At 51.9% G+C, this 13,429-nt stretch overlaps 5 protein-coding genes across 5 annotated transcripts; 1 reads left to right on the forward strand and 4 right to left on the reverse strand.

Annotated features, from left to right (window-relative positions):
- Positions 1–796: 796 nt before the first annotated feature.
- On the reverse strand, positions 797–3,780 carry AFUA_1G06680 (VHS domain protein). Its single transcript, XM_745324.2, has 9 exons — positions 3,504–3,780; positions 3,353–3,440; positions 3,218–3,293; positions 2,857–3,150; positions 2,517–2,789; positions 2,093–2,462; positions 1,476–2,035; positions 890–1,423; positions 797–853 (listed from the first exon to the last, which is right to left on the reverse strand). The coding sequence occupies exons 1-8, from the start codon at positions 3,568–3,570 to the stop codon at positions 1,223–1,225; spliced, it is 1,929 nt and encodes a 642-aa protein (XP_750417.1). The 5' UTR covers positions 3,571–3,780; the 3' UTR covers positions 797–853; positions 890–1,222.
- Positions 3,781–3,952: 172 nt separating this feature from the next.
- On the forward strand, positions 3,953–5,208 carry AFUA_1G06690 (ribosome biogenesis TSR3 family protein; the record flags this gene model as incomplete). Its single annotated transcript, XM_745325.2, has 3 exons — positions 3,953–4,200; positions 4,260–4,396; positions 4,469–5,208. The coding sequence occupies 3 exons, from the start codon at positions 3,953–3,955 to the stop codon at positions 5,206–5,208; spliced, it is 1,125 nt and encodes a 374-aa protein (XP_750418.2).
- A 643-nt stretch (positions 5,209–5,851) lies between these two features.
- casA (caspase family protein) lies at positions 5,852–7,555 on the reverse strand (the record flags this gene model as incomplete). Its single annotated transcript, XM_745326.2, has 4 exons — positions 5,852–5,877; positions 5,951–6,559; positions 6,619–7,370; positions 7,443–7,555. 4 exons carry the CDS (start codon positions 7,553–7,555, stop codon positions 5,852–5,854), a joined length of 1,500 nt encoding a protein of 499 aa, XP_750419.2.
- Positions 7,556–8,341: 786 nt separating this feature from the next.
- On the reverse strand, positions 8,342–10,800 carry AFUA_1G06710 (chaperonin-containing T-complex subunit CCT7). Its single transcript, XM_745327.3, has 6 exons — positions 10,595–10,800; positions 10,354–10,520; positions 9,943–10,279; positions 9,493–9,865; positions 8,769–9,427; positions 8,342–8,699 (listed from the first exon to the last, which is right to left on the reverse strand). Exons 1-6 carry the CDS (start codon positions 10,638–10,640, stop codon positions 8,587–8,589), a joined length of 1,695 nt encoding a protein of 564 aa, XP_750420.2. The 5' UTR covers positions 10,641–10,800; the 3' UTR covers positions 8,342–8,586.
- A 141-nt stretch (positions 10,801–10,941) lies between these two features.
- Positions 10,942–13,154, reverse strand: AFUA_1G06720 (putative histone acetyltransferase Spt10). Its single transcript, XM_745328.2, has 3 exons — positions 13,066–13,154; positions 12,331–12,864; positions 10,942–12,219 (listed from the first exon to the last, which is right to left on the reverse strand). The coding sequence occupies exons 2-3, from the start codon at positions 12,826–12,828 to the stop codon at positions 11,107–11,109; spliced, it is 1,611 nt and encodes a 536-aa protein (XP_750421.1). The 5' UTR covers positions 12,829–12,864; positions 13,066–13,154; the 3' UTR covers positions 10,942–11,106.
- Between the last annotated feature and the right edge of the window lie 275 nt (positions 13,155–13,429).

The raw sequence follows: 13,429 nt of genomic DNA on the forward strand, positions 1-13,429 counted from the left end.
ATCGTCTCTACTCTGAACGAGGGGGATCCAGTACATGCATCCTTGGCTAGCTACTGAACTCTGCAGATCGACCGTGCATTGAGTCTAGGTAAAGGTACCCTCCAAGAGACCGTTAAATCGCCGATTCGCCGTTATCTGACTACGTATGTACCTGCGTCAGTCTCATGCAAGGATGATCTCAAGGCGTTACGGCTATTCAGGCTGTCCAGTCTCCTAGTGATTTGCTGCCATGATCTGCAAATATCTGCTATAAGATCAGCCCACCTCATCGCTTGTCACGGTCCCTCCCACCTTCCATCCTTGGTTGGACTGAACCGTCCGATTCGCCACCCCGAGGGAAACCTGCAGACGCTCCTCGGGGTAGCCGTTATCAGGCTATCGCCTTCTCGGATTATCATAGGCTCAGTCTTTCTTCCCTTATCGCCATGTAGCTGGCTCTATAGGCAACGAATACACTGTGGCTTCTTGAAAGTCGACCATTCAGAGTCTCGCTCCGCAGATAGTATCACATCCTCGCTTAACACTCATGCCCAAAGTTGGCATCCTCCTGTTATCCGGACTCCTCCGCATCTCACCCGAGGCATGACCGAAATCCAAAGATTGGGCGTGCGCCACCACTACAGCTGACCCTCTCGCTTCGACGGAGTTTTCCAGTGGTTTGAGGTACGTGTGCCAGTCTGCCATTCGTTATAGTGCAAGCTTGCCAGAACTGCCTAGCCACCTAGGAGGCTTGTGCGCAAGGGCTAGATTGAATTTTCAGCCTTACGACTGGCCAGGCGGCATCTTTGCCTTGTGACTGGGCACGAGTATCCTCGGCGTTGCCTCAAGGTCCTTGGCCTTTTGCCTATATTGCCTATATTGCCTATATTGCCTATATTGCCTATATTGCCTATAGGTACTATCAATGCTAGCAATGCCAAATGACTACAGAGTAGTAGAACGACACTTTAACCAACCGACTAATACTGGTATACCGCTAAATCTCAGCAACCAACAGTCTGCTCTCAATCTATTGGTGTGAAAGAAAGAGAATGAGGAAGAAAGACTGCTCAATCAGCCAAGGGGGAAAAAATAAAATGGGAAATAAATATGGACAATCAACGCTTGTAGTGGAATCGAGTTTTCGGGCATCACAACTCCCAAATAGACGAGACCACGGCAAGCACACAGAACAGCATATCGGGGATATCCATTACAACTTGCCGGCCATCATCTCCATCCCCTAGGCAATACCCAACGGCGGCACCATCCCTTGTTCTTCTTTCCTCTCGGCGCCTAGCCTGTAGGACACTCTAAACCGAACCTTGACCGAATTACCCTTGCCTGCATCCACTCCATCCAGTAACATCTCCTGCTGGACGCCATTTTGCTGCAGCGGTCCGATATCACGTCCAGACTGCGGCCGGAGCTGCAATGTATAAGCCTGTCGTGCTGTTAGCATGATTGGTTTGTTGATCGTAGCTGATGGAACTAACCTTCTCTACAGCCACCTGAAAGTGCAGTTCGTTCAGCGGTTGGCCGGTGGTGTTCGAAAATAGGGCTACCACGTGAATCTGCTTGGGTTGGTTGGGATGCCGCCGGGCAACAAACTCGATCCGTAAAGACGAGTTCAACACTTGCACTTTATTAGTGGTCGGAAGGGCGTTGCTCTCCGGCAGCGAGGAAGCAAAGTTCCACTCGTCATCGTCTTGGGTCTGGGCACTGCTACCACTGGCCGCTGCGGTGGTAGGAGGACCAGCTCCCACCAAGTCGAGGAGAGCCGACGAAGCAGCTGCGGGCGACTGAGTCGAAGAAGCTCCGGGCGGGAAGGGACTGGAGGTCCGAGGGCTTGCGGACACAAGAGCTGCAAAAGGATCGCTCGCAGGCGGCGGTGGTGGTGTGGGGGTCGCAGTCGGTTGCTGAGGTGGTCGGGGAGCCGGCGTCGAAGACTGTGAGACAGGTCGGGACGAATTGAACGAAGCCATGATATCGTAAGTGGGCTTGAATCCTGCAGGGGCTTGTTGTAGCGGTGCGTTTGCAGATGTAGTCAGATTTCCTATGTCCATCGTCAGTCATCAGATCTTGCGCTCATCCTGTTCCTTAACGGACTAACCAGGTCCCAACGAGATACTTCCAGCGGGGACTGGCTCCTCTATTGACAAGCCAAGCAGGTCATTCTCCAAGGAACTGCCCCCCGCCGGTGGCGGGGCATTGCCGTTCGAGCTCGGCTCCGGGTCGAAATCGATCAAGGAGAGTTCGTTATTTGCGTTCTTCGAAACCCCCGTTGTAGTGCCTAGAGTACCCTTGGGGATCTTGGATGCCGCATCGTAGTCGCCCTTCTTAACCAACTTGTAACGTTCAATGGTGCGGTGAATGCTGTCATTGATCTCCAGCAGTTTATGAACAGCCTCAGGGTCATCCGACTCTTCTTCGCACATCTTCTGAATCTTCGGATGAGCACTTTGAAGTGCACTCGCAAGTTCCTATTCGAATTGGTTAGTGGCCGCAGACGTTCAGTCGCCGGGCGCAATCTTCACCTCAAACACGTCGCCTTCAGCAATCCGATCGCCCGGCTTGTGGCTCTGTAGCATCTCCTCCAAAATCTTAGCCTTCTGCTGCACCTTAGCCACTTCCTCAGCTGCCTTGGCCCGGTAGTCGGTCTTGTGTCGGGTGTCGAAACCGGCCATCACCTTCATCAGTCGATTGGCTTCCTGCAAATCCGCTGGCGTGCCTCGGCGGATCAGCTCCTGCAACTTCGCCGATTGTGCTTCCCGCTCTTCCTCCTCCATCTCCTCCGCCGAACGCAAATTCTGTTGTCCAGCAAAATGTCAGTCCTATTCATGCCATAGGGCGGGAACCACGAAGACAAGGACGTACGTCGCTTGGGTTCAGGACCGCGGCATCTTCATGACGGATCTCAGGAAACATGTAGCCCTTGTATAACAGCAGACGGTGCATGTCGCGAATATGGCCCAGATCCTCCTTGTACCGCGACGTCTGGCATATAGTCTGCCGCCATTCTTCAATCGACTCCAGGATCCGGTGCTGCACCCGGGAGGGCCGCATTGGCGGTCTTTCTGGAAAACGACGAACCAACTCATTGAGAAACTCCTTTGTACTGATTTGGAGGTGGAACGGATAACCGCAGTTCTTGACGCAGATGTCGAGGAGCTGTTCACAAGCAACCGTGGTCAGCCCCGCACCAGCTCCCTGTCCGCCAGCCAACGAAACTACCTACCGCTAACGCCAGCAATGCGACATTTTGATTCCGGGAATTAATCAGGCGGACAATCTCAAACGCTGCCTCTCGAGGACTAGGACTGATAAGAATGCGCCTCGTACGTGTGAATCAGGATTCCGAGCGGCGACTCACGCATTGCCTTTTTTGGAGTTGATCAGGTCCGCAACCTCGAGGTTCAGAGCGAGGTTGGGCTCGTAGAGAGAAAAGTCACAGGCATTTCCTATTGATCATCAAGTGTCAGTCCAGAGCGCTCCTTCTCATAGCGAACCGTTTTGAGACGTACGAATGGCTCGTTGCAGCGGTGTGAGCCCGACATCAGCGTAGGCACCATACCGGTCCCTAGCTGCCATACGTGCCGATGCTGCCTCCAGGATGACGACTGACGAAGGAACAAGGGGGAAATTAAACAGGGGACAGCGACAATTCTAGTAGTAGCCAAGCTAGACGCACTGCACAGACTGTAAACGCTAACTAGGATGTATTGATGAATTGGAAGACCGACAATTCTTGGCTGCCTGGTGCTGGCTGACGATGGAGAGAGAGGTGCAGTACTCTATTATGATTGTTAGTCCCGCCCGCCGAGCTCCACGTGTGGCGCCCTCATCGGCGTCTTGCCTCCGTTGGTAGATTTTCTCAATCACATCTCCTACACCCATCACTCGTACTCTTGCATACTGGACAATTCTGGCGGTTTATTCTTACATTACTATTTGAACAAAGCTAACGCAAAGAATGGTCCGTCACAAGAAAGACAACTTCTCGCGAGGAGGCAAGAAATTCTCCTCCAACCCCCGCCCACGGCCACGCCCAGTACCCCGCGATGACGACGATGGTTCGGCTACGAACAGGCCTGCCTTCAAGGCCGCCTGCTGGGATTTAGGACACTGCGATCCGAAGCGATGCTCTGGAAAGAGGCTGATGCACTTTGGGTTGATGCGAGAACTGGCGATCGGTCAGAAGTTTGCCGGGGTGGTGATCTCGTAGGTCTCTTTTTCTCCCTCGCCTCCATGGTGACGATAAGTAACGGGTAGCTTTTCAGGCCAAATGCAAAGAAGATTCTTTCCCCGGCCGATCGTGAACTATTAGAGCAGTTCGGAGCTGCAGTGGTAGAGTGTTCCTGGGTGAGGGTCAAGGAGGTCCCTTGGTCGCGAATTGGTGGCCGGTGCGAACGACTGTGTAAGTGCTTTGTTCCCAATCGCATCTACGTTTTCTTGCAGGACAAAGAGCTGATGATTTCTCGATATACAGTACCGTACCTTATTGCAGCCAACACAGTGAATTATGGACGACCGTGGCGGTTAAACTGCGTCGAAGCGTTGGCCGCCTGCTTCTGCATCTGCGGGCATGAAGACTGGGCGCGAGAGGTGCTCAAGCACTTCAATTACGGCGAAGCTTTCCTCGAGATCAATTCGGCACTGTTGAAACGATACGCTGCCTGTGCGACGGAAGAGGACATCAAGAAGGCAGAGGAAGAGTGGTTGGCCAAGATTGAGCGGGAGTACGAGGAAAATCGCGCAGAGGGCGGTGCCGACGATATGTGGACAGTAGGAAATACAAACAGACGAGCTGCATCGGCGGAATCCGACGCAGAAGACGAGGAGAAGGATGAGCAGAGTGAGGGCGAGGGCGAGGATAAGGAAGAAGCGGAGGAAGAACGAGACCCGTACGCCATCTCAGATGACTCCGAAGACGAGGCCCAAATGGCCGAGATCCGCGCCAAAATCCTCAATTCGAAATCCTTCCAGAATCCTTCCGTCCCGGACAAGCCGCAACCCGAGAAGATTGCCCGACCGGATCCGACGCCATTAGAAGATTCAGATGCCGAGTCCGGATCAGCAGTTAGCGACGATGAGGAATTTGATAAGATCATCAATGCGACGCCTGTGACAGATCGAACGGGCATCATTGCCGCGTCGCAGCGCAAGGGGAAAGAGACCTTCAGCGCGTCGTTCTCACGGACAGTCATTAATGCCCCACAGAGATGGTAGACTTCATGCTTGTTACTATCTCGATCCCGCTCCCCCACAACGGTGGCATCCGTCCGAGTAGCCCATGCTGTCAGCTCCGCTGGACTCTTCTCCTCGTCAGAAAGATCCCTTGCCCCTCCATGTCACAGTAGTGTCTGATCACTGCCGAATCGGGCCAATCTGGCCTGGGGATTAGCGGATTGGCACTATGATGTTCGCAGCAGCTTCTGGCCTGGCCTGTAGCCGACGCACGGCGATGTTCGAAAGGATCTCCCTGAGCCTGCTTCCCGAACTCGCCGAAAATTGTGCATGAAGTCCGCAATGTTACGTCACGACGAAAAGTTTTTATGATAACTTTGAAACAATAGACAGATGATGATATACTACGACCATGAAATCATATACAAATGCACCTGCATAAGCCACTCCTTGCAGGGTCTCCAAGCTAGTGAACCAGACTATGCAAGGAACAAGCAAATTACAGGTCGAGGTTTCCTTATACTGAAAAAAAATACCCCATCGCAAGCGAAAGTAAACAAGCAATGAAGACAATAGACAAGGAGATATTGCGAGAATCCGTAATCAGCCAGGCAACTCGCCTATTTTCATTTTTCCTCCCATGCAAACCGAGCGAGAATACAGCGGGCCATTATGCGTAACTTATTTACATGACGTAGAGAAGGTTCGTGTCTATATATTATTACTTCCGTTAGCGATGTTTCCCTTTTAGATCAGAGACCAAAACACAAGGACGAATGCTTACCCAATGGATGACTGCAGCTCAGCTGCGGTTTCTGCGAGTACTTGGTTGCCAACTCATCCCGGATACTGTTCAGTAACTGTACATAGCTCTGCTGGGGGTTCTTGCGGAGAGCGGTGATGAACGCCCAGGACATGGCGCCGGTGGCCTGGCCACCGATCTGAGCATCCTGGCTGGTCTGGCTGTCCTTGCTGCCAGACCACATGATGACGTCCGCCGGGCTGGTCTTGGTCTGCTTGCTGCGCGTGTAGGCCTCGTCGCCCTTGGTGGCGCGTTTCAAGAACCCAACCGCGGTGGACACCATGCCGCTCATGTCGCCGCGCGCATAGGCCGAGACCACACCCAGGAGCCCTTGTCCGGCCTCCTTGGCCAGGTTGGGCTCCTTGAGGATACCCTGTGTCGAGTAGATGTAGGGGAGGTCCAAGGCGGAGCCCGAGTGACACGAGTCGAAGATTGCGGTCAAGCGTACTCCCGGGCGTAGTGGCCGGACCATGATCCGGTGCATCTCGTCGTCCACAATGTGACCGGCTTGTCGAAAGTCGACCGGGTAGATGACCTCATCATATCCGTCTTCCTCGTCGCCATCCAAGTCCGGAGTCTGACCACCATGACCTGTCTCAGACAAAATTTTAGTTTCATTGTGGGAAGCACCCGTCAAAGTACGGTCTCACCTGAGTAGTGGAAAAAGAGCGAATCATTCGGCTGCGCATCCTTGACCAACCAATGCATCGCCCGCAGGATGTTAGCCTTCGTAGGCTGGCTCATGGGGTTCTGCTGGTCGTCCGTCAACAGCACCATGTCCTCGCGCGCGTAGCCGAAGTTCTGGTTCAAATACGTCGACATGTTCTTGACATCGTTGATACAACCACGCAGCTGGCCCTTCTGCCCGAAATAGTTGATTCCAATCAGCAAGGCCTTGCGCTTACCAGTGCATCGAGAGTACTGGAAACTGTATCCCTGTGGAGCTCCGTGGCCGAACGCGACCGGATCAGTGGGTGGTGGTGGTGGACCACCCTGATGACCGTGCGAGTAGGTGTTCTGATACTGGTTCATGCCTGTGTTGCAGATGTCAGCGGCCGCATACTGACACTTTCCAAAGCAGAATGCAGTTCTTCCTGCACCAAACGCGATCACATACCAGGCTGTCTTCCACCATACACCGCATTTCCAGTAGGCGGCGGCGGCTGGCCGTATCCTGACGGCGGTTGCTGCATACAAAGTCAGCCACACTTGCATTTTTTTTTGTTCACAGTTATCTTCACTGATGAGGACATACACCGTAACCGTTGTGTGGAGGAGGCGCGCCGTAACCAGGCTGAGGGGAGGGCTGGCCATACCCGTAAGGATTCGGAGGAGGATGTTGCTCACGGTACGCTTGGCCGGGGTAACCGCCGCCGTAGGAAGATTGTTGGTGATGATGGTTCTGCATTTGTCTTTCGAACGGTCAGTCAACGAAACCTTCCAACACCAGTGAAAGACTTTGAGAGACTCTTACTGGTAAGGTTGCGGAGATCCGTAATTAGGAGGATACGAGTACTGCTGCTGCTGTTGTTGCTGCTGTGGTGGGGGGTAGCCCGGTGGGCCAGAATAAGGCGGATAGTAGGACATTCCTGGCGAGCGAATAGAAATGTCCACGGGGCACGAGGGAGATTAGGCAGCAAGACGGAAGATGTGATGAAAGGAAAAGTGAGATGAGACGAATCACAAGCGGTTCTAGAACGAAAGATGGCGCAGTTCAACGTTCGGTGGTTGCAGACTTGCAGGAAGCAGATGGGCAAGGTCAGACACGAGATGCGCTGGTGGTGGTGGAGGCAGCAGAAACAATCCAAAAATCTAAAGATCAAAGTTAAAAAGAGCAGATCGGAGCTGGACAACCAGTGGAGACAACCGATGATGATACAGTCAAAGAACGATGGATCTAATGAATTAGCGACATGATGAAGATGAAGACTTACTCCGGAGGCGCCACCGAAATGATTCCACTCGATCTACGGAGTACTTGTTATTGATGGCATTTACTCCAACCACCGCGGTTGTACGACGTTAATAAATAATATAATAATAGTCAATAATAGCCCTCAACTACGTACTTTGAGTAATTCTCATCTCATCCTTCAATCAATGGTTTACTGAACTGTGGCTTACCTGAGGGGGGTATCCATATTCCTCGGCATCCCCGATAACCCTTTAGCGCTCGCCCAGCAGCGCCCATCCACCAGTAAATTGCCATGCATATCGTCAGAACTATCATTATTCAATATCTAATTAGAGCAAAGTCCAAAAACTAACATCAAGGGTTAGACAGACTATCCCTTCTCGTTGCCACACATTACTCGCTACTTCTCAGACTAGTGATCACCCATGAACCATACATGATCTTCGCTGGCTCGGACAGGCCGAAGGAGTAGCCTATGGTCGGTACAGTGGAATATGAAATGCATGCCCACAGCGCCTGTTCCTTTTTCGTTTGGTTTAATTTGACGTCCAGTTGTAAGAAAAAACACTGTAGCTAAGTTCTAGCACGTGCATAGCTTCAGCATCCTCCATACATAACTACACAATCACTATCCACATAGATCACATTTCCAAAGGTTGTCTACCAGTTGCCGTAGAGGTCACCTCGAGTCATGTCATTTGCTTCACCGTCCACGTCTGGGCATGCCGCGACCACGTCCTGCTCCAAGGGCACGCTGGGCAGCTCCAGGGGGAAGCCCGCGCGCCGGCGCCTGTGGCTGCTGAGATTCTTCGTTCTCTGTTCGCAGGAAAAATGATGTTGATCAGTAGGAAGTTGTGACACACGAGAGAGCCGGAGTCAACTTACTTATTGTCTCGTCTACACTGAGGATCAAGCACGCGGCTTCGACAGCGGCCTGGATAGCGTTGACCTTGACCAGACTGGGTTCCCACACAAAAGCGGCCATGTTGTCCCGAACACCCTCGTTGTCAAAGTCCACCCCAGCCCAGGTATTCTCCTTGCGGTGCTCCACACGCAGTCGGTTCAGAATGTCGGTGGCATCGAAACCAGCGTTGTCGCAGAGTTGACGGGGAATCACTTCGAGCGCCTTGGCAAATGCCCGGATGACGGCCTGCTGCTTGGAGGGGTCGTGCTGGGCGAAGTCATGCAGATAATGCGACACTGCCATCTCGCAGGCACCACCACCAGCAACGATGGTTGTGTGGCGTAGAGCACGCTTCACAATCATGATAGCATCGTGCAGACTCCGTTCAACCTCCGCAATGAATTGCTCGGCTCCTCCACGAAGCACGAGCGTGCAGGTCTTGGCACCGGGGCAATCGGAAAAGATGTTGTAACGCTCACCACCGATCTGACGCTCTTCGAAAGATCCACAGGTACCCAGATGACGGTCATGGATATCGCTGCATGTCGACTGCGTCGCCGCACCGGTCGCCTGGCACACCCGGTCCATATCGTCCGCAGAAACACGACCCGCACAGAAGATGTCGCGATCAGCGAAGTACCTGTAGACAGCGTAGACATTAGTTAAAGTACCGTCAACAACGTAGAGCGTGAATTTCAAACGTACTGCGTGGCCAAATCACCAATAGGCAGTTTGCTGAGAACCACCTTGGCGCCGGTCTTGTAGATGGCCTCGAGCTTGTTGTAGATGATCTGCCACTCAGCATCGACGATGGCTTGATACTCAGAAACCTGCTCAACCCGGACCTCCGCGTTGTCCTTCTCACTCTTCAACTCGAGCTCCACATTCAAGCACACGATCTTGGGGTTCTTGAACGACTTGGGCTGCTGCTCGAAACCGGCGTAGGAGAAGGTCTTCTTGAAAGCGACACCGTTGACGAAAAGGGACTCCTGGAGGCCACCACCGGTGACCTTCTTGATACCAATCAACTTCTCGTTCAGATCGTCCTGGTCAAGCGACAGCACGGCATCCACAACCACTGCATCATCAATGTCAGCCTTTCGCCCCACCACGTCCCATTCCGCCCGAGCACCAGACAGGAAAAGAGCAACTTACTCTTTGTGAAAAACTCTGAATTACGCTTGATCAGCTTGCTATTCATCGCTGTACCGGCAAGCCTCCGCAACGTCTCGTACTTCTTCTCCTCGCTGCCCGCGGCATCGAGAATATCCACCGCAATTTCCTTCACCTTGTTGACGGCCACAGCGCCTGCTTTCCGTAGACCCTTAATGATGGTCTGTGAACTGACGCCTTGCTCCACAAGGTCCCGGACTTCCTTCAGAATCTCGCCAGCCAAGACGACGACCGATGTTGTTCCATCACCAACTTCGGCATCTTGGGATCGCGCAATATCGGTGAGAATGCGGGCGGCGGGGTGGACAATATCCAGAAGCTGTTGCCAGATGCGATCAGTCATTCTCCTTCAAGCAAGTGTGAGCCTGAAACGTAAGGCTCAACAAAACGTACTTTCATTACTGTCGCTCCATCGTTGGTGATAGTCTGTTTGCCGTTGCTGTCAACGAGCAACAGGTCTCCTCCGTACGGTCCGAGGGTGCTCTTGATCGTAGATTGCACTGCGACACACGCATTGATATTCGAAAGAATCTGGCCCTTTCCTTGAGAGGTATCCGTGCCTGAAACAAATGCAGAGTCGTGAGTCAGTTCAGTTCAGACGGACAAATGACGGGGGTTTGATGCGGCTACGGACCCTCCTTCAGCACAATGATGGTGGGTGCTTGGCCTGCGAAGGCCATCTTGCTGGGCAATGAAACGTGTGATCGTCAAAAGAGAAATAGTTACGGGGACAGGGAAGTCAGTGATGGCTCAAGAAAAAGTGAAGATCAGTAGTCAGTGTCCTGAGCGATCCCAAGATTGACAGCTCCGGGGTGCTCTCGACCAAAATTTCCCAAAGCTCCTCATCGAAACCCCCCGTCGCCAAACTGAGGCGGTGACCAATCAAAGGCTCGCTCCGCAACCCTATTGATTTGATGGTTATTTCTACCCCTCGCCAGAAAGTATCACAAAAAATATTGATGTGAAATTGATTAAGAAAGTAAATTATTGTTCACTGAATCTAAGCTTTGCTGTAAGTAAAGCTGGTATCACGATGTTCCGATTATATCTACAAATATCTATGACCACACCGGGTAATAACCTATCCAAGCTTGACCACCTGAAACGCTCCAAACGCCAATAGAACCCAGAATCAAAAGAATGACCTTAGCTGAAATCCAACTCATCATCCGGCGGTCCAACATATTCGTACTTCGACAATAAGTCATGATCATGATGAACTTCGTGTACTTGCGGAGGCACGAGACCGAGCGCTTCCTGGCGTAACACGGCAGCATCTGAATCAGAAGCGTCCTCAACCATCATATGGTAGTCATGCGCTGTGTGATGCCGTACGGCGTCTTCAAAGTTCGAGTGGGATAAGCTATGATGGCCATGCGTGTATGGGTCAGGTATGCCATCATGGGGGTGGTGACCTAAGCCGTCATGGGGATGGTGACTCATGCCATCGTGAGAATGAAATCGTGAAAGTTGCTGGTTGATATCAATGATTTGCGGATCGAGGGGCAGAGTTGTATAGTCGGTGATAGAATCTACAGGTCCCTGAATGACCTGTGGATGCGTTTGAGCAAACGGATTGTGGCTTTGGTGAGGATCAAGGGAATTATTGTCCATCAACTGCGGTGTCTCCATGGTGCTCCGTGTCGACAAGCTCGTTTCATTCTCGTTGGCGCTCAACTTCTCCATGGTTACAGCGCCGTCGTGAATTAGCATACCGTTACTCGGTGGCAGTTTGAGCGTCTCTTTGCATTGAGGACAATCTCGAATGACTCGACTGACGGTCTCTTTGATCCTGACCCAGTGATATTTCACCGCAATGGCTGCAGTCGTCTTATTGATGCCTGCATGCTGCTTGAGATGAATAGTTCGGGCAATTTCGTATTGCTGCTGGGGATCTGAAACGACCTCTTTGTCTTTCAGCATCAGTTTATCTGAGTCGCCGTCCTTCCCCTCTATAAGCTTGTAGTGGGTGGCTGCACTTCTCAGCCGACTCTTCTCAGCTCTATCGGCACCTCTAGGGTATTTAGAATGCTTGAGATAATACCGGATCTTGTCGAAGCGATCTTGCGTAAATGAATCATCGCCTTCAGAACTCAGGTCGCGCCCATAGATAATCGCATCAACATATTCACCGGGGCTGGAAAGCACCTTGCCAGCATTTGGCACCTTACCGATCCGCTTAAAGCCAAGAGCATCCCAAATGCGACAAGACGCCACGTTGCTCTCGTAAACCAGGTTGAAGACGGCATATGTGTAACCCTGTTAACAGTCAGATTCTTTCAAACTCTACCCCGGCTTGCCTTGCGACAAGTGGTGCTTTCGCAGTCGGACACGACATCGTCGATCTGCTCAAGTGGAGATCATACTGACCAGTTTAGGAGCCCATTCAAGATAGCCCTCTCCCATCAATCGACCAACACCGCGATTGCGCGCCGCATCTGTCACAAGAAACATGCCATTACAGACATGACTACTACGTCCGGGGTAATTCGGCCGGATATTGAAGCTGCCCAAGCAGGTCTTGGTCCAATCCGCGCCAGCCCTTTCCATGGCCTTCATCTCATACACACTCTTAATGTCGCCTAGTAGCATGATGGCGCCAAAGTTGAAGAACCAGTACGTCGCAAACTGCTCTAGCGGGATGGGATCAACCATGGCATAGGTGTCACCCTTGGCAATTTCTTTATTCAACTGATCAGACAGATAGCGCATCAAGGAGGGAGGCACATCATCGGCTGATGAAATAGGCACCAGGGTCGCAACAGTGACCCGGTCTCTTAGAGTGACCTGCCGCGGAGTGATATTGACCGGGATGTCTCTATCGGTTGGTATCACAGCGGCCAGTAAATCTCCATGAATAGCAGGCATGATGGCGTCCTCGGCCGGGCACGGCCGGTCACGAGACTATTTACCATATTAGTCGTCTGAGCAACTATACAGACCACAAATGGTCACGGAACGGATAAATGATCGGGCCTGCAGAGGCAGGCTGCAAGGGAATAAGATAGAATGGGAATTGTGATAGAGCAGACTGCCTTTCATGTAGACAAGTTCGACTGGAGGAGGAGCTGTGGCAATCACATTACCGATTATAGAAGTACTGACTTTCCAATAATAATAAAAATAATAAATTTCACCCGATGTGTCCAGCGAGTTGTTGAAGCGGCACTTCAAGGACCAGCCGTGTATTCTGGAGTCCGGAATGATGTGAACGCAGCAGAGAAATCGTCGTCCCGCACTATATTCGCTGAGTCAGCGGAACATTGTTAATCCGATATCGGTATTTTTTTCTCTATATCAGGTGTCGAATTGTGGCCTTAGGCACAAACGCTACTGTGGTAGTTATAGTGTTATACCTTTCAGGCTGACAAGCAATCTTCAAGAAGAAATGTTTTCAAGTCCATGGGACAAAAGATGAATGTCTACATCTACGAGCGCGGATTATTAGAGCTGTGTGTGGTGTGATCAA

This window comes from Aspergillus fumigatus, chromosome 1 (genome assembly GCF_000002655.1).
Source record: "Aspergillus fumigatus Af293 chromosome 1, whole genome shotgun sequence".
NCBI classification, from domain to species: Eukaryota; Fungi; Ascomycota; class Eurotiomycetes; order Eurotiales; family Aspergillaceae; genus Aspergillus; species Aspergillus fumigatus.